Raw genomic sequence first — 15,997 nt, 5'->3', positions numbered from 1 at the left:
CTCCTCTTTGGCTTACCTCATCGCAGGCTATCCCTGCTTCAGTCTATCTTGAATGCTGTGGCCAGACTCATCCACCTTACTAACCGCTCCGTATCCGCCACCCCTCTCTGCCAATCCCTCCACTGGCTTCCGATTGATGGATAAAATTCAAAATGCTAACAGTGACGTATAAACCTGTTCATAATACTGCCCCAAACTACATCACCGATCTTGTCTCCAAATATCACCCAAAACGTACTTTCCGCTCCTCACAAGACCTCCTACTCTCTAGTTCCCTGGTCTCCTCCTCCCAAGCCCGTCTCCAGGGCTTCCCCCATCCTCTGGAACTCCCTACCACAATCCATCAGACTATCACCTACTCTCCTCACCTTTAGGTGCACTCTGAAAATCTCTTCATGGAAGCCTACCCCGCCCCCTGCTAATTACTGAACTCCTCCACTCTTCCTACCACTCCATCCCCCACAGCTATTTCCTCCTGTACCACTAGCCCCTCCCTCCTAGATTGTAAGCTCCAAGGAGCAGGGCCCTTGAACTCCTCGTATATTGAATCGTATTGTTACTGTACTGTCTTGTGTACTGTCTCCCTTTATAATGTACAGCGCTGAGCAAACTGTTGGTGCTATATAAATACTGTATAATAATAATTGTAGCCTCAATCAGGAGAACTTAACAGGGTGACATTGGAGGACCACAGTTGTCACACTATAACAGGAAGTGCCGAAAGAAAATGATTGAAAATTATTTGGCATTGGCTGGGAGCGCTGATCGGAAGCCTATTGTCAGACCTTTTTTGGTCATGCCCCTATCACAGAAGCCAGCGAGCTGGACAACTTCTGTCGGACCTTCTGCCATACACATGGGACGAATGTCGTTTGGTTTCTATTGAGCTGGCTGATGCCACATGTGTGTACTAAACTTAAAAGGAGCCAGAAATTTTAGAAAACTAGTAGACTTTCAAAGTGCACTTATCCCGTTCGTCTCTTTACACAGGAAAAGTGCACTTTGAAAGTGATGTATAATTACCAAGATCTGACACCTGGTAATTGTTTACATCCTGCCCAGCAATCCTCTGTCTCCTGGGTAATCTGTCTTTGTCTCTTGGAGAGAGATACACAGGGAGACAACACTGACTTCAGCAGCTGATCGAATAAAAGTTTTCAATAGAAGTTGATCTACCCATCAACTTCTGTCAGGGAGGGCAGTAGTGGATTGTGATAGACAGTCCACGTTTTATTAGATGATCAGTAAAATGACAATTTTACAGTCTTGCTACTTTCTGCTTCTTGCTCTTTAAAATTCTTTACTCTCTGGTTAAACAATCAGATATAGGTTGACAGAACAATGATGATTATTAAGATGGCGCCTTCATGCGGAGTCTCACCGTAGGTGACTCATTAGGAGAAAAGTATCTTTTAATGTAAACAACCCCCATAAAAGGGAATGAGTCTTTTTGGGGATAATGATTGGAAGATATCAACACGGATGGAAGAACACGCAGAAACCCAGTGGACTTTTCACCCAATCAATGTATATGTTTTGCCTGCATCATAAGCCCTATAAATGATACTGTTAGTTCCTCAATAAAACAGAATTTTAGGAAGTTGACAAACTGCAACAGTGTCAGTGTCTTTCTTCCACGTGCACGTAATTCTATATTAATTTGGCTCACTGGTAGATCACGGTAAATGGTCTGTAAGTGACCGAGTCCAAAACAGGGCAAACACAGATGGAAATTTGGCCAGTTCAGCAGAAGTTTCAATCTGTGTGTACCCAGTTTGGGGACTCTCTGTCCACCCTTTAATGTGATGTCCATGTGACGGTGCTGGTGTATGAATGGTCAATCACAAAGCACCAACGCTGTTTCATGGGATTTCTGGAAGTGTGTTTCTGTACATGCTGTTCTATACATAGAAGTTATTTCTGTAGACAGAACAATGGGAAGAGCAGAGGGAAAGTGAGAATGAGCGGCTGTAGGGAACGACATTAAGATGAACCTGCTACTTTGCCCAGCATGGAAAAAGCACAGCTTCACTTTAAAGCAAATCTGTTACTAAGCAAGCCATACTTGTAAAATGAGACTGCAGATACTTACCTTTCCCACTGCCTGAACCATCAGCTGTCTTTATTCTCATGAATATCTGTAGACTATGACCAGTTTAAAAAGGAGAGTAGCCCAGAGTATTGGATTAACCTGGAAAAATGACATGGGAGAAAGCACTTGTGGATGAAAGTGAAGTTAATCCATTTTAATTCTATATATGAAAAAAACTTAATCTTATTCTTCCAGATTTAAATTTTTATTCTATTTTAGTTTTTGATATTGTTTTATAATCGGGAAACAAAAAATAGAAAACATTCAATTTTCCATCCTAACTCCACAGCTCGCCTTTCCTGCTGGTTTTGTTATTCAGTGTCCTAAGTGCAACAGCTATCAGCCCAGTCCTCCACCTGTTCCCCCTTGGTTTAATCCAGCTCGCAGACGCACAGCAGAACAGAATTCCTAACAGATGGGTTTCATAACTCACCCCCTTCTCATTCCTCTCTTCCAAATGTCACACATCTAAGTCTTGATGTCCCCTCTTAAGTTACCCCATAACATGTGTCTACCAAGCGCCCTGCCAGATCCCTGTGTCTTGCCAAGCCTGCCACCTTTTATCTTTTTACAGGGCTCAGATATATTGACATGTCATTTCCTCAAGGCCAGCAGAATGTGACACTAATAGTGTCAGAAATGTGGGCAATGTCAATACTTTTCACATAATATTGTACTAGCTAGACACATTGGGATAATGTCAGACTCAAATGTACATACATTGGACAACTTGGAACTCAATGCCTGACAAGTCTTATGTGCTTATAGTTAAACTATTATAAAAGAAGTATTGGGGCAGACATTTTTGTCCTCATTCTGAAAATGCTAGCTGCTTGGCTATCATACTGATACTCTGGCTTCAGTACTGTAAACTGAAACATGTATGCAGCTCAGAACATTTTCTTGGCTGGTGAGCAGAGCAGGGATACATAAAGGGTTTTCAGGGTGATATGATAAAGTTGTGTCATGATAGTGATATTGTTGGAATTATTATAACGTTGATTATTATAATTGCAAGTTGTTTTTGATTGATACTTAAAAGATGTTTTATGCTTTGCAGTGATTTCTGGGGAGGCCCTGGTCCTTTGACAGCATTAAAAAGATTGGATGGAAGCCTGAATTCTCCAACCAACCAGGACAAGAAGAAATGGTGCGATTCCACAATCAGATAAATTCTTTGTCTTGTACTATTTCACTGTATTCAATACAAACTAAGACATACATGTCTGTTCCTTTTAGGAAAAGTGACATTCAGAAGAATACAGCATTGCCAAACTTGGTGACAAAAGCCAAGGTGAGTAGTACCATTGAATAATGGTGATAATTTTACATTGATGATGTTAAAGCATATCTAAACACAGGAACAACCATTTGATGTATAGCAACTTACCAGTCTTTAGGTTTGGTGGCTGGATTGGTTTTCTTTTTTTTACCTGGTGATCCTGGCACTTAGAAACTTCCTGTCGTAGGATGACAATGCTCTCTCACTGCACTGTATCTATGAAGGAGAAGTGTTGTCACCTTAGAACAGAATACCTCCCCCTCTCCATAACATAGGTGAAAGGTTTTCTGTAGTCCATACATCAATAGTGTCAGGGTCCAGATTTGAACCTGGGACCTCGGCAGCATCTGGCCGTATCTCGTCTTGCTGTGCCACCCGCGGTGCTAGATTGCCCCTGTCTGATCCTTCAGACAATCTTGCTTTGTACCTTGTTTCTGGTGAACCCTAAAACGGTTTCTTCCTCCAAAGAACTACCTGGTTTAACCCATGTCCCTGCACTTCCCGTTTGCCAGATTATTTCTTTATTGCTGCCATCCATATCTTCTCTATTATTGTTGCTGACTTTTGGCTTGTTCTACAACTATTCATCTGCTTGATCCCAACCTGCAACCAATCATTACCAACTTTTGGCTTGTTCCCGTGACTACACTTTTGCTTGATCTTTACCTGCTACATCTGCTGCCAGACCTCAGCTTGCACATCTCCTGGTGGGTCAACCTTGAGGACCGTGACCTGGCACTAGCATGCAGCAAAACCCATCCCCACTATCAGGAGCTCTGGTGAAGACCAGTTAGTGCTTAGACCACACACCTTGGGTGAGTCAGCATCATCCTCCAGGGTAACCTAGTCCTGTACTTGTCCTTCTGATTGGTGGGAATCCCTCTACTGCTATAGGTCCTGGTCTCCAAGCCTGACCCCTGTCTGTGACAAATAGGCGCTGTAGCAAACTATTCTCCAGTAGCAGCCAAGGTTTCCAGTCATTATTTCACCCTTTTCTGCACTGTTTGTGGTGTGGTTTTATCAAGAGGAGTAAGTCATCACATGAGCACTTTATTGAACTGTATTAATGTTTTTTGTACTTTTTGTGTGATTTTTGTAATCTACTTATAATATTTATGTTATTTTAGCGCTGCACTTTTTTTTCACAAGGTAGGAACCATCATAACTTCTAAAAGTGTTGAAAAGGCAGAGAGCATAGGAAGTTACCAGCTTACAAGATTTCTGGCAGGATCTACAGGGTTTTTTTTTCAGTTATTAAACATTTAAAACAAAATTCAAAACATGCTGTACACCAATATCATCTTAAAAATGCAGTTAGCCTTATTGAACAAGTAAGCTACAGCACACACTGTAAGCCTTCCACCTAAGGCCACCCCTCTAATGCATTTCACCCATAGTAGGACTTAAAGCAGTATTAAACACAAAATATAATATATGGCAGCTTACCATTCATTTGATGAGGTGGCTGCATTGGTTTTATTTTTTAGGCTTTTTCCTTCTGTTTTCACCTAGTGATCTGGCCAGTAACACACCTCCTGTGCCTCCACTCTGGATGAATGAGCACAAGGGGGCCCATTTGGACAGCAGCATTGTCAGTCCGGGGAGAGAGGTGTGTTAGAAGTACTAGCAGGTTTAAATACACTAACAAATTAAAGCTGAACTCCAGGGTTTACACAAATAAATAAAAGCTGATCATTGTAAGCACCTCTGTCTGTTTGTCTCATCCCTGTAACTGCAAGAGAGCTTTTCTGTTGAAAACCAACATGCTTACTGGCTGGATCACCAAATGAAAATAGAAGACAGAAAACCTAAAAAAGAAAACCAATACAGCCATCACACCTAAGAATTGGTAAGCTGCAATATAATAAATGTTTGCTTTTGGGTTTAATACTGCTTTAATCATAGAGATCATTCTCTATGGTTAGGTCCTGCTGTGGACGAAACATGGTAGGGGGTGGCCTCAGGTGGAAGGTTTGCAGTGTGTGTTATATGACGTTTGCTTGTTTAATAAAGCTAGCTGGATTTTTAAGACATCATCGGTGTGCGACCTGTTTCTTTTGAATTTAGGTGCGATGTGGATCATGAATGAGCTCCTGGGCTTCAGCACCTGGCTGGTTCGCAGGATAGAAGAGAACATGGGTAGCTTTGGAGCAGTGGGACCCACAGAGATCGCCTAACCATTTGTAACAAATTGTTTTGAATTGTATACTTAGACCAAATGGAGCAAATAAGAGAGGTTGTTAGGGATTACATATATTTTAAAGTGCAGCAACTTATAGCGATCACATTTCAGCAGTCCAACTGTTTGGACAACACAGGCAATTTCTGTTTCCGGATTTTGGAAAAATTGCGCCCACTGTGTTAAATCTATACATGATGTTACAGATTCAGACAGTGCTTGCAATAATCAAGTACTAAAAGAAGGCTCAGTAGTGAACTGTCAAAAGTCACAGATACTGGTGGCTTCAGTTTCAGGTCTAGGTAACTGTAAGGAGCCTTTGAAAGGAGAGCCATTACAGGAGGGAGAAGAACTTTGTTTTCTGTGTTTATCACTGGCAATTCTCATATCTGCCTTTATAAGTAATAACAGACCTTTTGTCTTTGGGCAGATTGAGAGATGGTCTGATGTACTGAATTCAGTATAATAACCCACACACATGCCTGTATAGGTCAATAGTCAAAAGCATCTTTTACTTTACCTGTTACTCTAATCTGAGTGCTGGTATTTTTACCAACAGACTAGTGTCTTTGTGGCAGCCTGAGTGAGCATTCTCAAGGCATGAATAAATGGACATATTAAAAAACCTTGCCCTTTAGCTGTGGATTCCTTGAGATAATTTGGCGCCAGGATTGTCTGCATGCAGTTCCCACCTTCATACCCCAATACAGTAAATCTAGGTACTTGCATGGCCAGAGCATTCTTGTCTCTAGTACATAATGGATGTTATTTACTAAAACTTGAGAGTGCAAAATCTGGTGCAGCTGTAAATGGTATACAATCAGCTTCTAACTTCAACTTGTTCATTTAAGCTTTGACAATAAAACCTGGTAGCTGATTGGTTTCTATGCAGAGCTGCACCAGATTTTGCACTCTCATGTTTTAGTAAATAAGCCCCACTGTGAGCTCGTTGGTTCTGAGCATATATTGATGTCTATGGCCAGCTTCTGACACAATGCTTTTCTATTGAAGCCATACCAACTCTTGTGTCTTACACACTTAAACTAATTATAATAAATATGTAATAAACAACTACAAGATTATGTCAGTGATGAAAATCTACTGATTCATCCAAGACAACTTAACTGTTTTATACAAAATGTGAGCATCTGATTTGCTGGACATCCAACTAGAGAGATTTAGAGAGACATTTAGGGTTTTTTTTTTAACAAAGCTGGAGAGTGCAAAATCAGGCTCACTTCTGCACTAATAGAGGAGATAGGGTCTTCTGAGTGTTCTGATCCTTTGGACTCACTGTTAGTAATCCTCGAGTCCTTTGTCTCCTGGATGGAGGTAGCATTCGGGCGCAAGGTGAGCAAAAAAGGTCCCCTGCCATTACGTGTACAGTTTTCTCTGTGTGTCCAGAGGATGCGATCCCCCATTCCTCAGATAGTGAGGATGATTCCTTTGCTACTGTTGCTGTGCGGGAAAACTCTCTGGTGGTCACGCTTATTACCTCAGTGTGGGATACATTAAAGATTAAGGGTTCTTCTGGGGCTGCCAAGGAAGTCACTTTCCCCTCATTCTATTAAGATTTTTCCTTACCCCGCATATTTGGATACATTTGTCTACAAACACTGGAAACGCTCAAAGCATCCTTTGTGGTCCCAAAATGTTTTTCAGTGCATTACCCCTTTGAGAAAGCCCTTTTGAAGAAGTGGACCTCTCCTCCTGTTGTGGACCTTCCCATCTCTAGGTTGAACAAGACAACCAAGATACCTGTGGAAAAGTCTCCTTTCTTAAAGGACCCTAAACTATGTTTATGATTGCTGGCTTGGCACTGTGTCCAATTTGTTCATGACCCTTACTGATTGGGCTAAACTCTTACTGATCCAGATACTTACTGATTGAGCTAAACTCTCACGCCATGGTTTGGGTAAGGAGCAAGTGTCTCTGGTTTATGTGGAACTGGCAGACCACATGGTCCAGGGCCTAAAGTATGTGTGTGGCACGTCTATGGGTGCAGACCCATTGCTTTCCAAGCTCTCTGTCTTGGCGGTAGTGCTTTGGCGAGTTCTTTAGCTCAAGTGTTGGTCTGTTGACCAGACATCTAAGAAAGCTCTGACAGACTTACCCTTCCAGGGCGAATATCTCTTTGTTACCACACTGGATGACACATCATTAAAAATCTTACCAGTGGAAAGAATACAGTACCTGTATTCATACCCCTTGAAATTTTCCACATTTTGTCATGTTACAACCAAAAACGTAAATGTATTTTATTGGGATTTTATGTGATAGACCTACACAAAGTGGCACATAATTGTGAAGTGGAAGGAAAATGCTAAATGGTTTTCAAAATTGTTTACAAATAAATATCTAAAAAGTGTGGCGTGCACTTGTATTCAGCCCCCTTTACTTTGATACCCTCTCTCTAGTGACTTTGGTATCGTCTCTTCAGGCCAGGAAGTAATTTCTCCCACTCCATTGGACGATGGTCATGACGGATGCCAGACTGTCTGGCTGGGGGGATGTCCTGGAGCTTTTGGCAATCAGGCTATATCTGATCAGGATCCATGTGGACAACGCCATGGCAGTGGCCTATGTCAACCAAGAGGAGTTCAGTGGCTGTGCTGAAGGCCTCACACATTGGGTGTGTTGAACTTCATGTGCCAGCTCTCTCCATTGTGTATATTCCAGGTGTGGTCTACTATTCCAGGCGGACTACTTTAGTTGTCATATGCTGGATCAGGGAGAGTGGTCTGTGCACTCGGATATGTTTAATCAAATCTGTCTGCAGTGGGGCACCCTGGATATGGATTATCTGGCATCCCATCTCAACGGAAAGGGGTCGAGGTTTGTTGCAAGAGCAAAGGACACCCTGGCATACATTTATGCATTTCCTCTGCTTAAGCTTCTCCCTTATCTCCTACACAGGATAGAAGCTGAAGGGATTCTAGTCATTCTGGTGGCTCCTGATTTGCCACATTGACCCTGGTACACCAATGTGGTGAAGCTGGTCTTGGACCTTCCCTGGAGGCTGCCTTTGTGGGCGGGTCTTCTTTCCCAGGGACCAATCTTCCATCTTGCTTTACCATCACTGGCTTTGAGGGCCTGGCTATTAAAATCCAGGTTCTAAGTGACAGGGTTTGTCGGGTTTGTGATCTCTACCATGTTAAGGGTGCTTCACTAAAGGTTTATCATCGCACTTGGAATGCTTACATCTCGTGGTGCAAGGATGCTGGTGAGCATTCATGCTGCATCTCAGTGGCATGGGTTTTTGCTTTTCTCCAACAAGCGGTTAAAGCTTTTTTTAAGTATCATTGAGGGCCAGATTTTTGGGCTTGCAGTTTTCTTTCAACAGCCACGCAAATCTTGATTACTACTTTCATCCAAGGGGTTTGGCATGTGGCCCATCTGGTGCATTCTCCATTGCTGCTGTAGGACCTGAACCTGGTTCTTTTGGTCCATCAGCAGCCTTCTTTTGAGGATAGTAGTTTCTTACAGGTTGCCTTTTTGGTTGCTATCACTTCTGCATGTCGTGTGTCAGAGCTGGCGGCGTTGTTTTGAAAGTCTCCTTATTTGGTCTTACACAGGGATAAGGTGATTCTCCGCCTGTGCACATCAGGTGGTTTCTGGCTTTCACCTGAATGAAGACATTGTCTTGCTTCCCCTGTGTCCACACCCTTCGCATGCTAAGGTGCTGCACTCTTTGGATGTAGTCTGGGTAGTTCACGTGTACCTGTCTGCTGAAGCTTCCTTATGGAGGTGAAATTCCATTTTTTGTGATTGTGGATGGCAGTTGGATTTGGCAGACATTTGTTCAGACTTATGCCATTGGAGTCGAGCTCCTCCCTTCCCCATTAGGACACCAGTGCGATTAGTGCCTCCTGGGCATCCTGACATAAAGCATCTGTGTCTCAAGTTTGTAGTGTGGCTACCTGGTCATCTGTTTACACTTTTACAAAGTTTTACAAAGTTGGCATGTTTGGATGTGTGTTTTGTAGGCAGCTATTCGAGGGTTCTTGTTCCTCTTCTGAGGGATTCTCGGGAGGCTGTGTGTTTTCTTTCTTTTTTCCACCCCTCATTGGGGGAACTGCTTTGGAATATCCCTATGATCGAGAATAAGAAGAAGCTGTTTCCATCAATGAACATAAGAGAAAACAGAAATTTTTGTTACTCACCAAAAATGTCTTTCTCTGAGTTCATTGATGAACAAGCACCCACCCTTCTATTTGGTTGTTTTTTGCTTGTACTGTTTTGAGCAGCCTATAGCAGAGAGGTGGTTTATTTTTATTTTTCTGAATAGTGTCCTACTCCTGTAGAAGGTGCTATAAACGCTATGGCTGAGAATAATGTCTGTAGATGATGCCGACTCACCCAAAAGTGGAAGGTAGTGCTCTCAGGACCAGGGGCGGACTGGCCATTTGGAAACTCGGGCACTGCCCGAGGGCCCGGGGTCAGTAGGGGGCCCCATGAGATGCCCCTGGTATCTTTTTCATAGGCTTTTTTGAGTTTCCATGCATAATAGGGGGCCCCATGATCCCCTATTGCCCGGGGGCCCCATGAGTTGTCAGTCCGCCCCTGCTCAGGACCAAACGCATACAGTAGAAAAAATTGCCAGTGGGTAGAGCCCCCTGGAAAAGCTGTCCTCAGGAGAACAGTCTGCGACCTAAAACATCATGTTTATTGATATTGTAATAACAAATGACCTGCAGTTAGAGCACCCTCCACCTGATACTTGTAAAAACAATGACAATGTTGCCATGAGATTAAAACACCCGTACCGGGATCCCAGTCAAACCACACATGCACATGCAATCACCATACACTAAGCAGGAATGCCAAAATGGAATAGCATAATACCAAAGAGGTCATGTAATTATGGATGGTAAGAATGACTGACATATCATAGAGGGCCTAATGGAGAAAATAACAAGATCAGCAGCAAAAAAAATCATCAAAATCATCAAAAAATCCCCAGTTCAGAGATGTATCCAGATAGCTCTGATATATAGATTGATCACCAGATGGCCCAAGTTGAACCCTTAGGATAATGGGCGTGAATGAATGTGCAGTGAGGCTATATAATGCAGTATGACAGCCCAATCAGCTATGTCGGTGGCACCGCCCGGGTTCGGACTTAGGGCAATGATGATATAGCCTCATTGCACAAGGGAATTTTGTAGGTCTGGAAGAAGCTGGTCACATGACAAATATTTCCTCTTGATTTTTTTTGTTTTTATTCATTTAATTGCACTTAAATTTTTAATTGCGTTTTAAATTTGTAAGTTTTTTTTTTTATAAATATGCACTGTATTTTTTTTTTTTTCAAAGCAGCAGCACGGCTCTGTTAATCCCACGCCATTGCTTCTGGCTGCTAAACTGATGCCTGCATTGCCTTTATGCTATACGTAGACTCTTCTAGACTCTGTCCTGAATTCTTTTATCACTGCCAGTACACAGTCAATGATTAAGGGAGAGTTGTGTACCTCTGAAACGCGTTGGTTGCACTCTTCAGAATACATAGTAAAGATCAGCTGAATTACTAGCATGTTTCTGCCGACTCATTCTGTCTCTGCAGTAATGTTGCAGTGTAGCATCCAAGTGCATCTAAAGAACAATAATGTGTGCATGTGTGTTGCAGCTTACCATTTCTTGTGTTAACTACAGTAGTTGTTTTTTTTTTTCACACTTTTTTTTCACCTTTTGATCCTGCCAGTAACACAATTCCTGTCATGGAATGACAATGCTCACACCTAGGACAGGAAGTGTGTTGAGACTACAGAACGCCTCCCCTTACAGTCTTCTCTGTAACATGGGAAGAGGGTGTATTGTAGTGAACAAAGACAAATGGGGACAATGCCAACTGATAACAGCAGAGTCAAGTGTACAGGAAGTTCAAAGCTCACAAAGTTTCTGACAATCTACAGGTATTTATTTTGCACTTTTCAAACAGATATAAAAAAAATGCTTCCAATGGTATATTTAACAGACCAAAATGGAGCAAATACAAGAAGTTAATTGTCAGGGTTTAGATACACTTCTAACTCTTTCTGGCACAGTCAACAATTATCTGCAGCGTCCAGGCACAGATTTGTGAGTTTTCAACTCCTTGCAGCATTAAAATGTAATACCTGATATCAGGCTACAATGAAAATTATGAAAATTGTTGATTTTCCACTGCCAACTAGCATGGAGTATTTGTCCGTTCTTCAAACATCCTCAAATTACTACTTATAGTACATCCAGTCATAAATATTTTTACATGATTGTCTGGACAGAAATGAAATGTTATCTCCACTTGTCATGCATTTGTCTGGAACACTGTAGTGATATAATTGTTTCAGCTCTTCAGCCAGGCTGAATGACATGCACAATTAATGTGGGACATACGCTGAAATTATCTACACTTTCAGACATTCCAGCTCTTCTGGTCCACTGATTCAAAGCATCTGTGACCTTCGGACTCCAACAATTGCAGTTTTGGCAGATTGAATATTAATCTAACATTTCTTGCAGTGTAGTGTCACGGCTTTGAAGCTTTCCACAGAAAAGAGGTAAAAGTATCACATCCACATTGGGTTACAACCTCATGTCAGTGATGCATGATGGGAGAAGCCATGGATAGGACAGGTTAGAACACCTGCTCTGCTCACTATTCTTCCCTATGAGATGCCAGCATCAGCTTCCACTCTACCACCTCCAATCTCCATAGGGCCAAGCTGAGTTTGCAGGACTGTAACCCACTCTGCAGTCCTCTCATCCTGAGAGTGCTTAGATTGCATCTGGTTGTCCACCCACTTCTCAAGTCTTTGGCCATTCTAATGCAGGCCATAGACGGGTCAAAAACCGGCCGTTTTTAAGAAAAAAATTAAAAATCGGTCATTCAATAGGCCGACGTTACCACCAACGGTAAAAAAAAAAATCGGCCGATTTTTGTCCCATCTACGGCCAGCATTTAATTACTTCTGTCCCTGCAAAGAGCTCTGCTATTATATTTGACAGGAAAAAGTATTGCGGTTGCAACAATGTATCCATTTGTATCCATTTCGGATACAGATGTTTTTATTCGGATACAAATAGATACATTGTTGGAACCACAATACTTTTTCATGTCAAATATAATAGCGGACTGGAATTCTTTTTCTTCTTCTTCCTCTTCCTCCTCCTCTTCTTCTTCTTTTTCTTCACGGCTAATGCACAGATTTTTTATCGGTAAAAGGATCGACCGATTTGCCTATCATTGCCGGGAAAATCGGCAAAATCGGCAACTTCACTGATAAAAAAAATGTGCCAAAATCCCGAAAAATGGCCAATCAATTAACCCACTAACGGTGCGAAAATCGACCGATTTACTACCCGTCTATGGCCTGCATAAGGGGTTGACATGTACATATGTGTCCATTTGTAGAGTAAAAGCAAAACTCTGAGGGAGTAGTGTGATGACCCCAGTCTTGCCAGACTTTTTATTGCCTGTTAGGGGTTGAGTTAGTCTAAAATGTACGTTCGCTCAAAACTGAAAACTCCAATACTGTCGGGGTTAATCATATGACAAATATATGTAATCCCTAAAAGTACATTTGTTTTTTGCTTCTTTTGGGTGTGGTAAAGGGATATTAAAGGAAACAGCTCCCGCTACTTTGTCTGTGCCCTATGAGGAGGGAGAGAGATGCTGCTTTCATGCACATTGCTGGATCAAGATTAAGTTCAGGTAAGTATTAGGGGGAGCTGGGCAGGGGGGATCTACGCACAGAAGATTTTTACCTTCATGCATAGAATGCATGAAGGTAAAAATGTTCAGCCTTTAGAACCACTTTAAATGTACAACAGAGGGCCCATTCACATTTAGCCTCAGTTCACGCTGCTGTGACTCCATTGACATGCAGATTCCAGAGCGACTTTCATGCAACATTAGAGTCTATTACTTTATTTGCATTGAAGTCACATCAGATTAGTGCAGGAACCTTTTTAAATGTTGAGTTGTATTGATTGGAATGGCCACCATTACAATTTATGTGTTTTACTTGTCATGTGACAGTTGCAAGTCGCATCAGTGTGAACCGGGGCTTAAGCAGTCTATTGTGGTGCTTTAATGCACATGTGTTAGGGCGCATTATGGTACATGTTAACATGCAGTGCGCTACGGCAGCCTGTTTGTTATGAATGGGCTGCTAACCCACCACAAAGGATGCAAAAATGTGCAGAACTCTTTTTTTAACAATGCAGCACACTCCAACACACAGTATATGCATTGTGGTGCACTATGGTGAATTGTGCTCTGCTGTACAGTGCAGTGTGGTGCTGTTCACAATGAATGACACATAGGGGTTGATTTACTAAAACCGGAGAGTGCAAAATCTGATGCAGCTCTGCACAGAAACCTAAAAAATAAGCTTCCAGGTTTTTAATATCAATGCTTAAAGGGGAGCTACAGTCAGTTTTCTGAAAATTAAATGTTAGCAGCTACAAAAACTGTAGCTGCTGACTTTTAATAATCAGACACAGCGCCAGCATCCTAACCACTTGCGCTCCTGAGGATTTACCCCCCTTCCTGACCAGGCCATTTTTCCTGCTACGGCACTGCGTTACTTTAACTGACAGTTGCGCGGTCATGCAACACTGCACCCAAATCAAATTTATGTCCTTTTTTCCCACAAATAGAGCTTTCTTTTGGTGGTATTTGAACGCCTCTGCGTTTTAAATTTTTTGGCGCAAAAAAAGACCTACAATTTTGAAAAAAAAAAACAATATTTTTGACTTTTTGCTATAACACATCCAGTAAAAAAAATTTTAAAATAAAATTTCTTCATAAATTTAGGCCAAAATGCATTCAGCTACATGTCTTTGCTAAAAAAAAAAATCCCAATATGTGTAAATTAATTGGTTTCCATGAAAGTTATAGCATCTACAAATGGCGGTATATATACTGGAATTTTTATTTTTGTTTTACCAGTAATGGTGGCGATCAGCGACTTATAGCGGGACTGCAGCCATTCTGACACTAGGGGGGGGGGGGAACTAACTAACTGCCACTGTCATTCCCAGTGACACTAATACAGTGATCAGTCCTAATAAAAAGCACGGACACTGTACTAATGACACTGGGCAGGAAGGGGTTAACATCTGGGACGATCAAACGGTTAACAGTGTGCTGTGTGTGTTTTACTGTGTTGATAAGCTGCTTTGTATTGCTCTGCTATGTAGAGCAATACAAAGCAGTCTGTTTGTGCTGACAGGGAAGAGATCGGTGTTGTTTACATACAGACCTCTCCCTTGTCAGTTCCGCTGACAATCACCGAGTCCCAGCCGAGAATTGGTGGCCTGGACCCAGTGATTGACATGCCGAGGAGCCAATAGTGGCACGGGTAGGAAACGCGTGCACCCCCTACCCAGGAATGCAAAATCACACATATATATATATATATATATATATATATACATACTTCTGCTATAGGGCGGTCAGGTAGTGGTTAAATGTGGGCATCCGGCTGTTACAGTTGGGTGCCCACTGCGCATGTGTGAGCGGTGCTGCGCATTGTAAATGGTCCCGCAGTTTTTTGGGACCTGCCACGTGTCCCAGAAGTCTGCAGGGAGGAACAGGGGCAGGAGAATTCCGCTTCCGATCACCTAGGCAGTCTAAGCAGAGGGGGGAGTGGGTCCCTTTCAAAATTAGGTACCTGCTCCCCAAAAGTGCCAATTCTTTACCCGGAGTATTGGAGGAGGCTGTAAAACGGAACTTCCCTTTTTGGGTGGAGCTCAGCTTTAATTGAACAAGCTGAAGTTAGAAAGTGTTTGGCTACTATGCAGAGCTGCACCAGATTTTGCACTCTCCCGCTTTAGTAAATCAATTGTGCAATTCTATGCATTGTAGTGGCACGTAGTAACACTTGCGTTGCTACAAAGCACAAGTGTGAATGGGACTTGAAAGTGTTTTGTTATATCTGTTTGATAAGTTCAAAAACCTGTTGATCCTACCAGATATCTTGTAAACTGAGCTTAGTGAGCTGCACTCTTAGGCACAAAAAGTCGAAAAGTGAACGTTCTGTCGGTTGAAAAACTAAAATGTCACATACGATTTTTAGAAACAAAATCCAGCATGTTAGATCAGGCACTTCTGGTTGCAATACGAAAATCGCTTGTTGCAGCTGCCACACTAATGATGCAAAAAACGAATGACCAAGAATTGTTTCTCGGTTTTGACTCCTCTATAGCCTGCTTTACATTGTTTCTAGCTATTGTTGAGGTCTACAAAAACTGACTGGAGGCAGGCACTGTTGGACCAAGAATTTTTTCCATCCGGCTTCTTTGATAAAAGTCAATAACACAATCAGCTTTTGTTGAGTCTGGTGGTGCAGACAGGGTAACCCAGGGAAGGTATTTCTGCCAATTCAGCAGGTATCAACTGAAATTCGATCTGTGTATGGGCAGCTTTAGAATGGAAATAATTTGATTCCTAACACCT

The 15,997-nt window shown here is 42.1% G+C and overlaps 1 protein-coding gene across 1 annotated transcript in view; it reads left to right on the top strand.

Moving 5' to 3' along the window:
* Positions 1-15,997, top strand: part of ST6GALNAC2 (ST6 N-acetylgalactosaminide alpha-2,6-sialyltransferase 2) — a 103,135-nt gene that overhangs the window by 48,816 nt on the left and 38,322 nt on the right. Inside the window, exons 3-4 of the mRNA XM_089682660.1 lie at positions 3,153-3,242; positions 3,332-3,386. Of these exons, the coding sequence (XP_089538786.1) occupies positions 3,153-3,242; positions 3,332-3,386 (145 nt within the window). The remainder of the gene's footprint in view (positions 1-3,152; positions 3,243-3,331; positions 3,387-15,997) is intronic.

Source organism: Staurois parvus, unplaced genomic scaffold (genome assembly GCF_062004578.1).
Source record: "Staurois parvus isolate SC_StPar_1 unplaced genomic scaffold, SC_StPar_1.0 ptg000293l, whole genome shotgun sequence".
Classification (NCBI taxonomy): domain Eukaryota; kingdom Metazoa; phylum Chordata; class Amphibia; order Anura; family Ranidae; genus Staurois; species Staurois parvus.
This window is presented reverse-complemented; position numbering and strand designations above follow the sequence as displayed.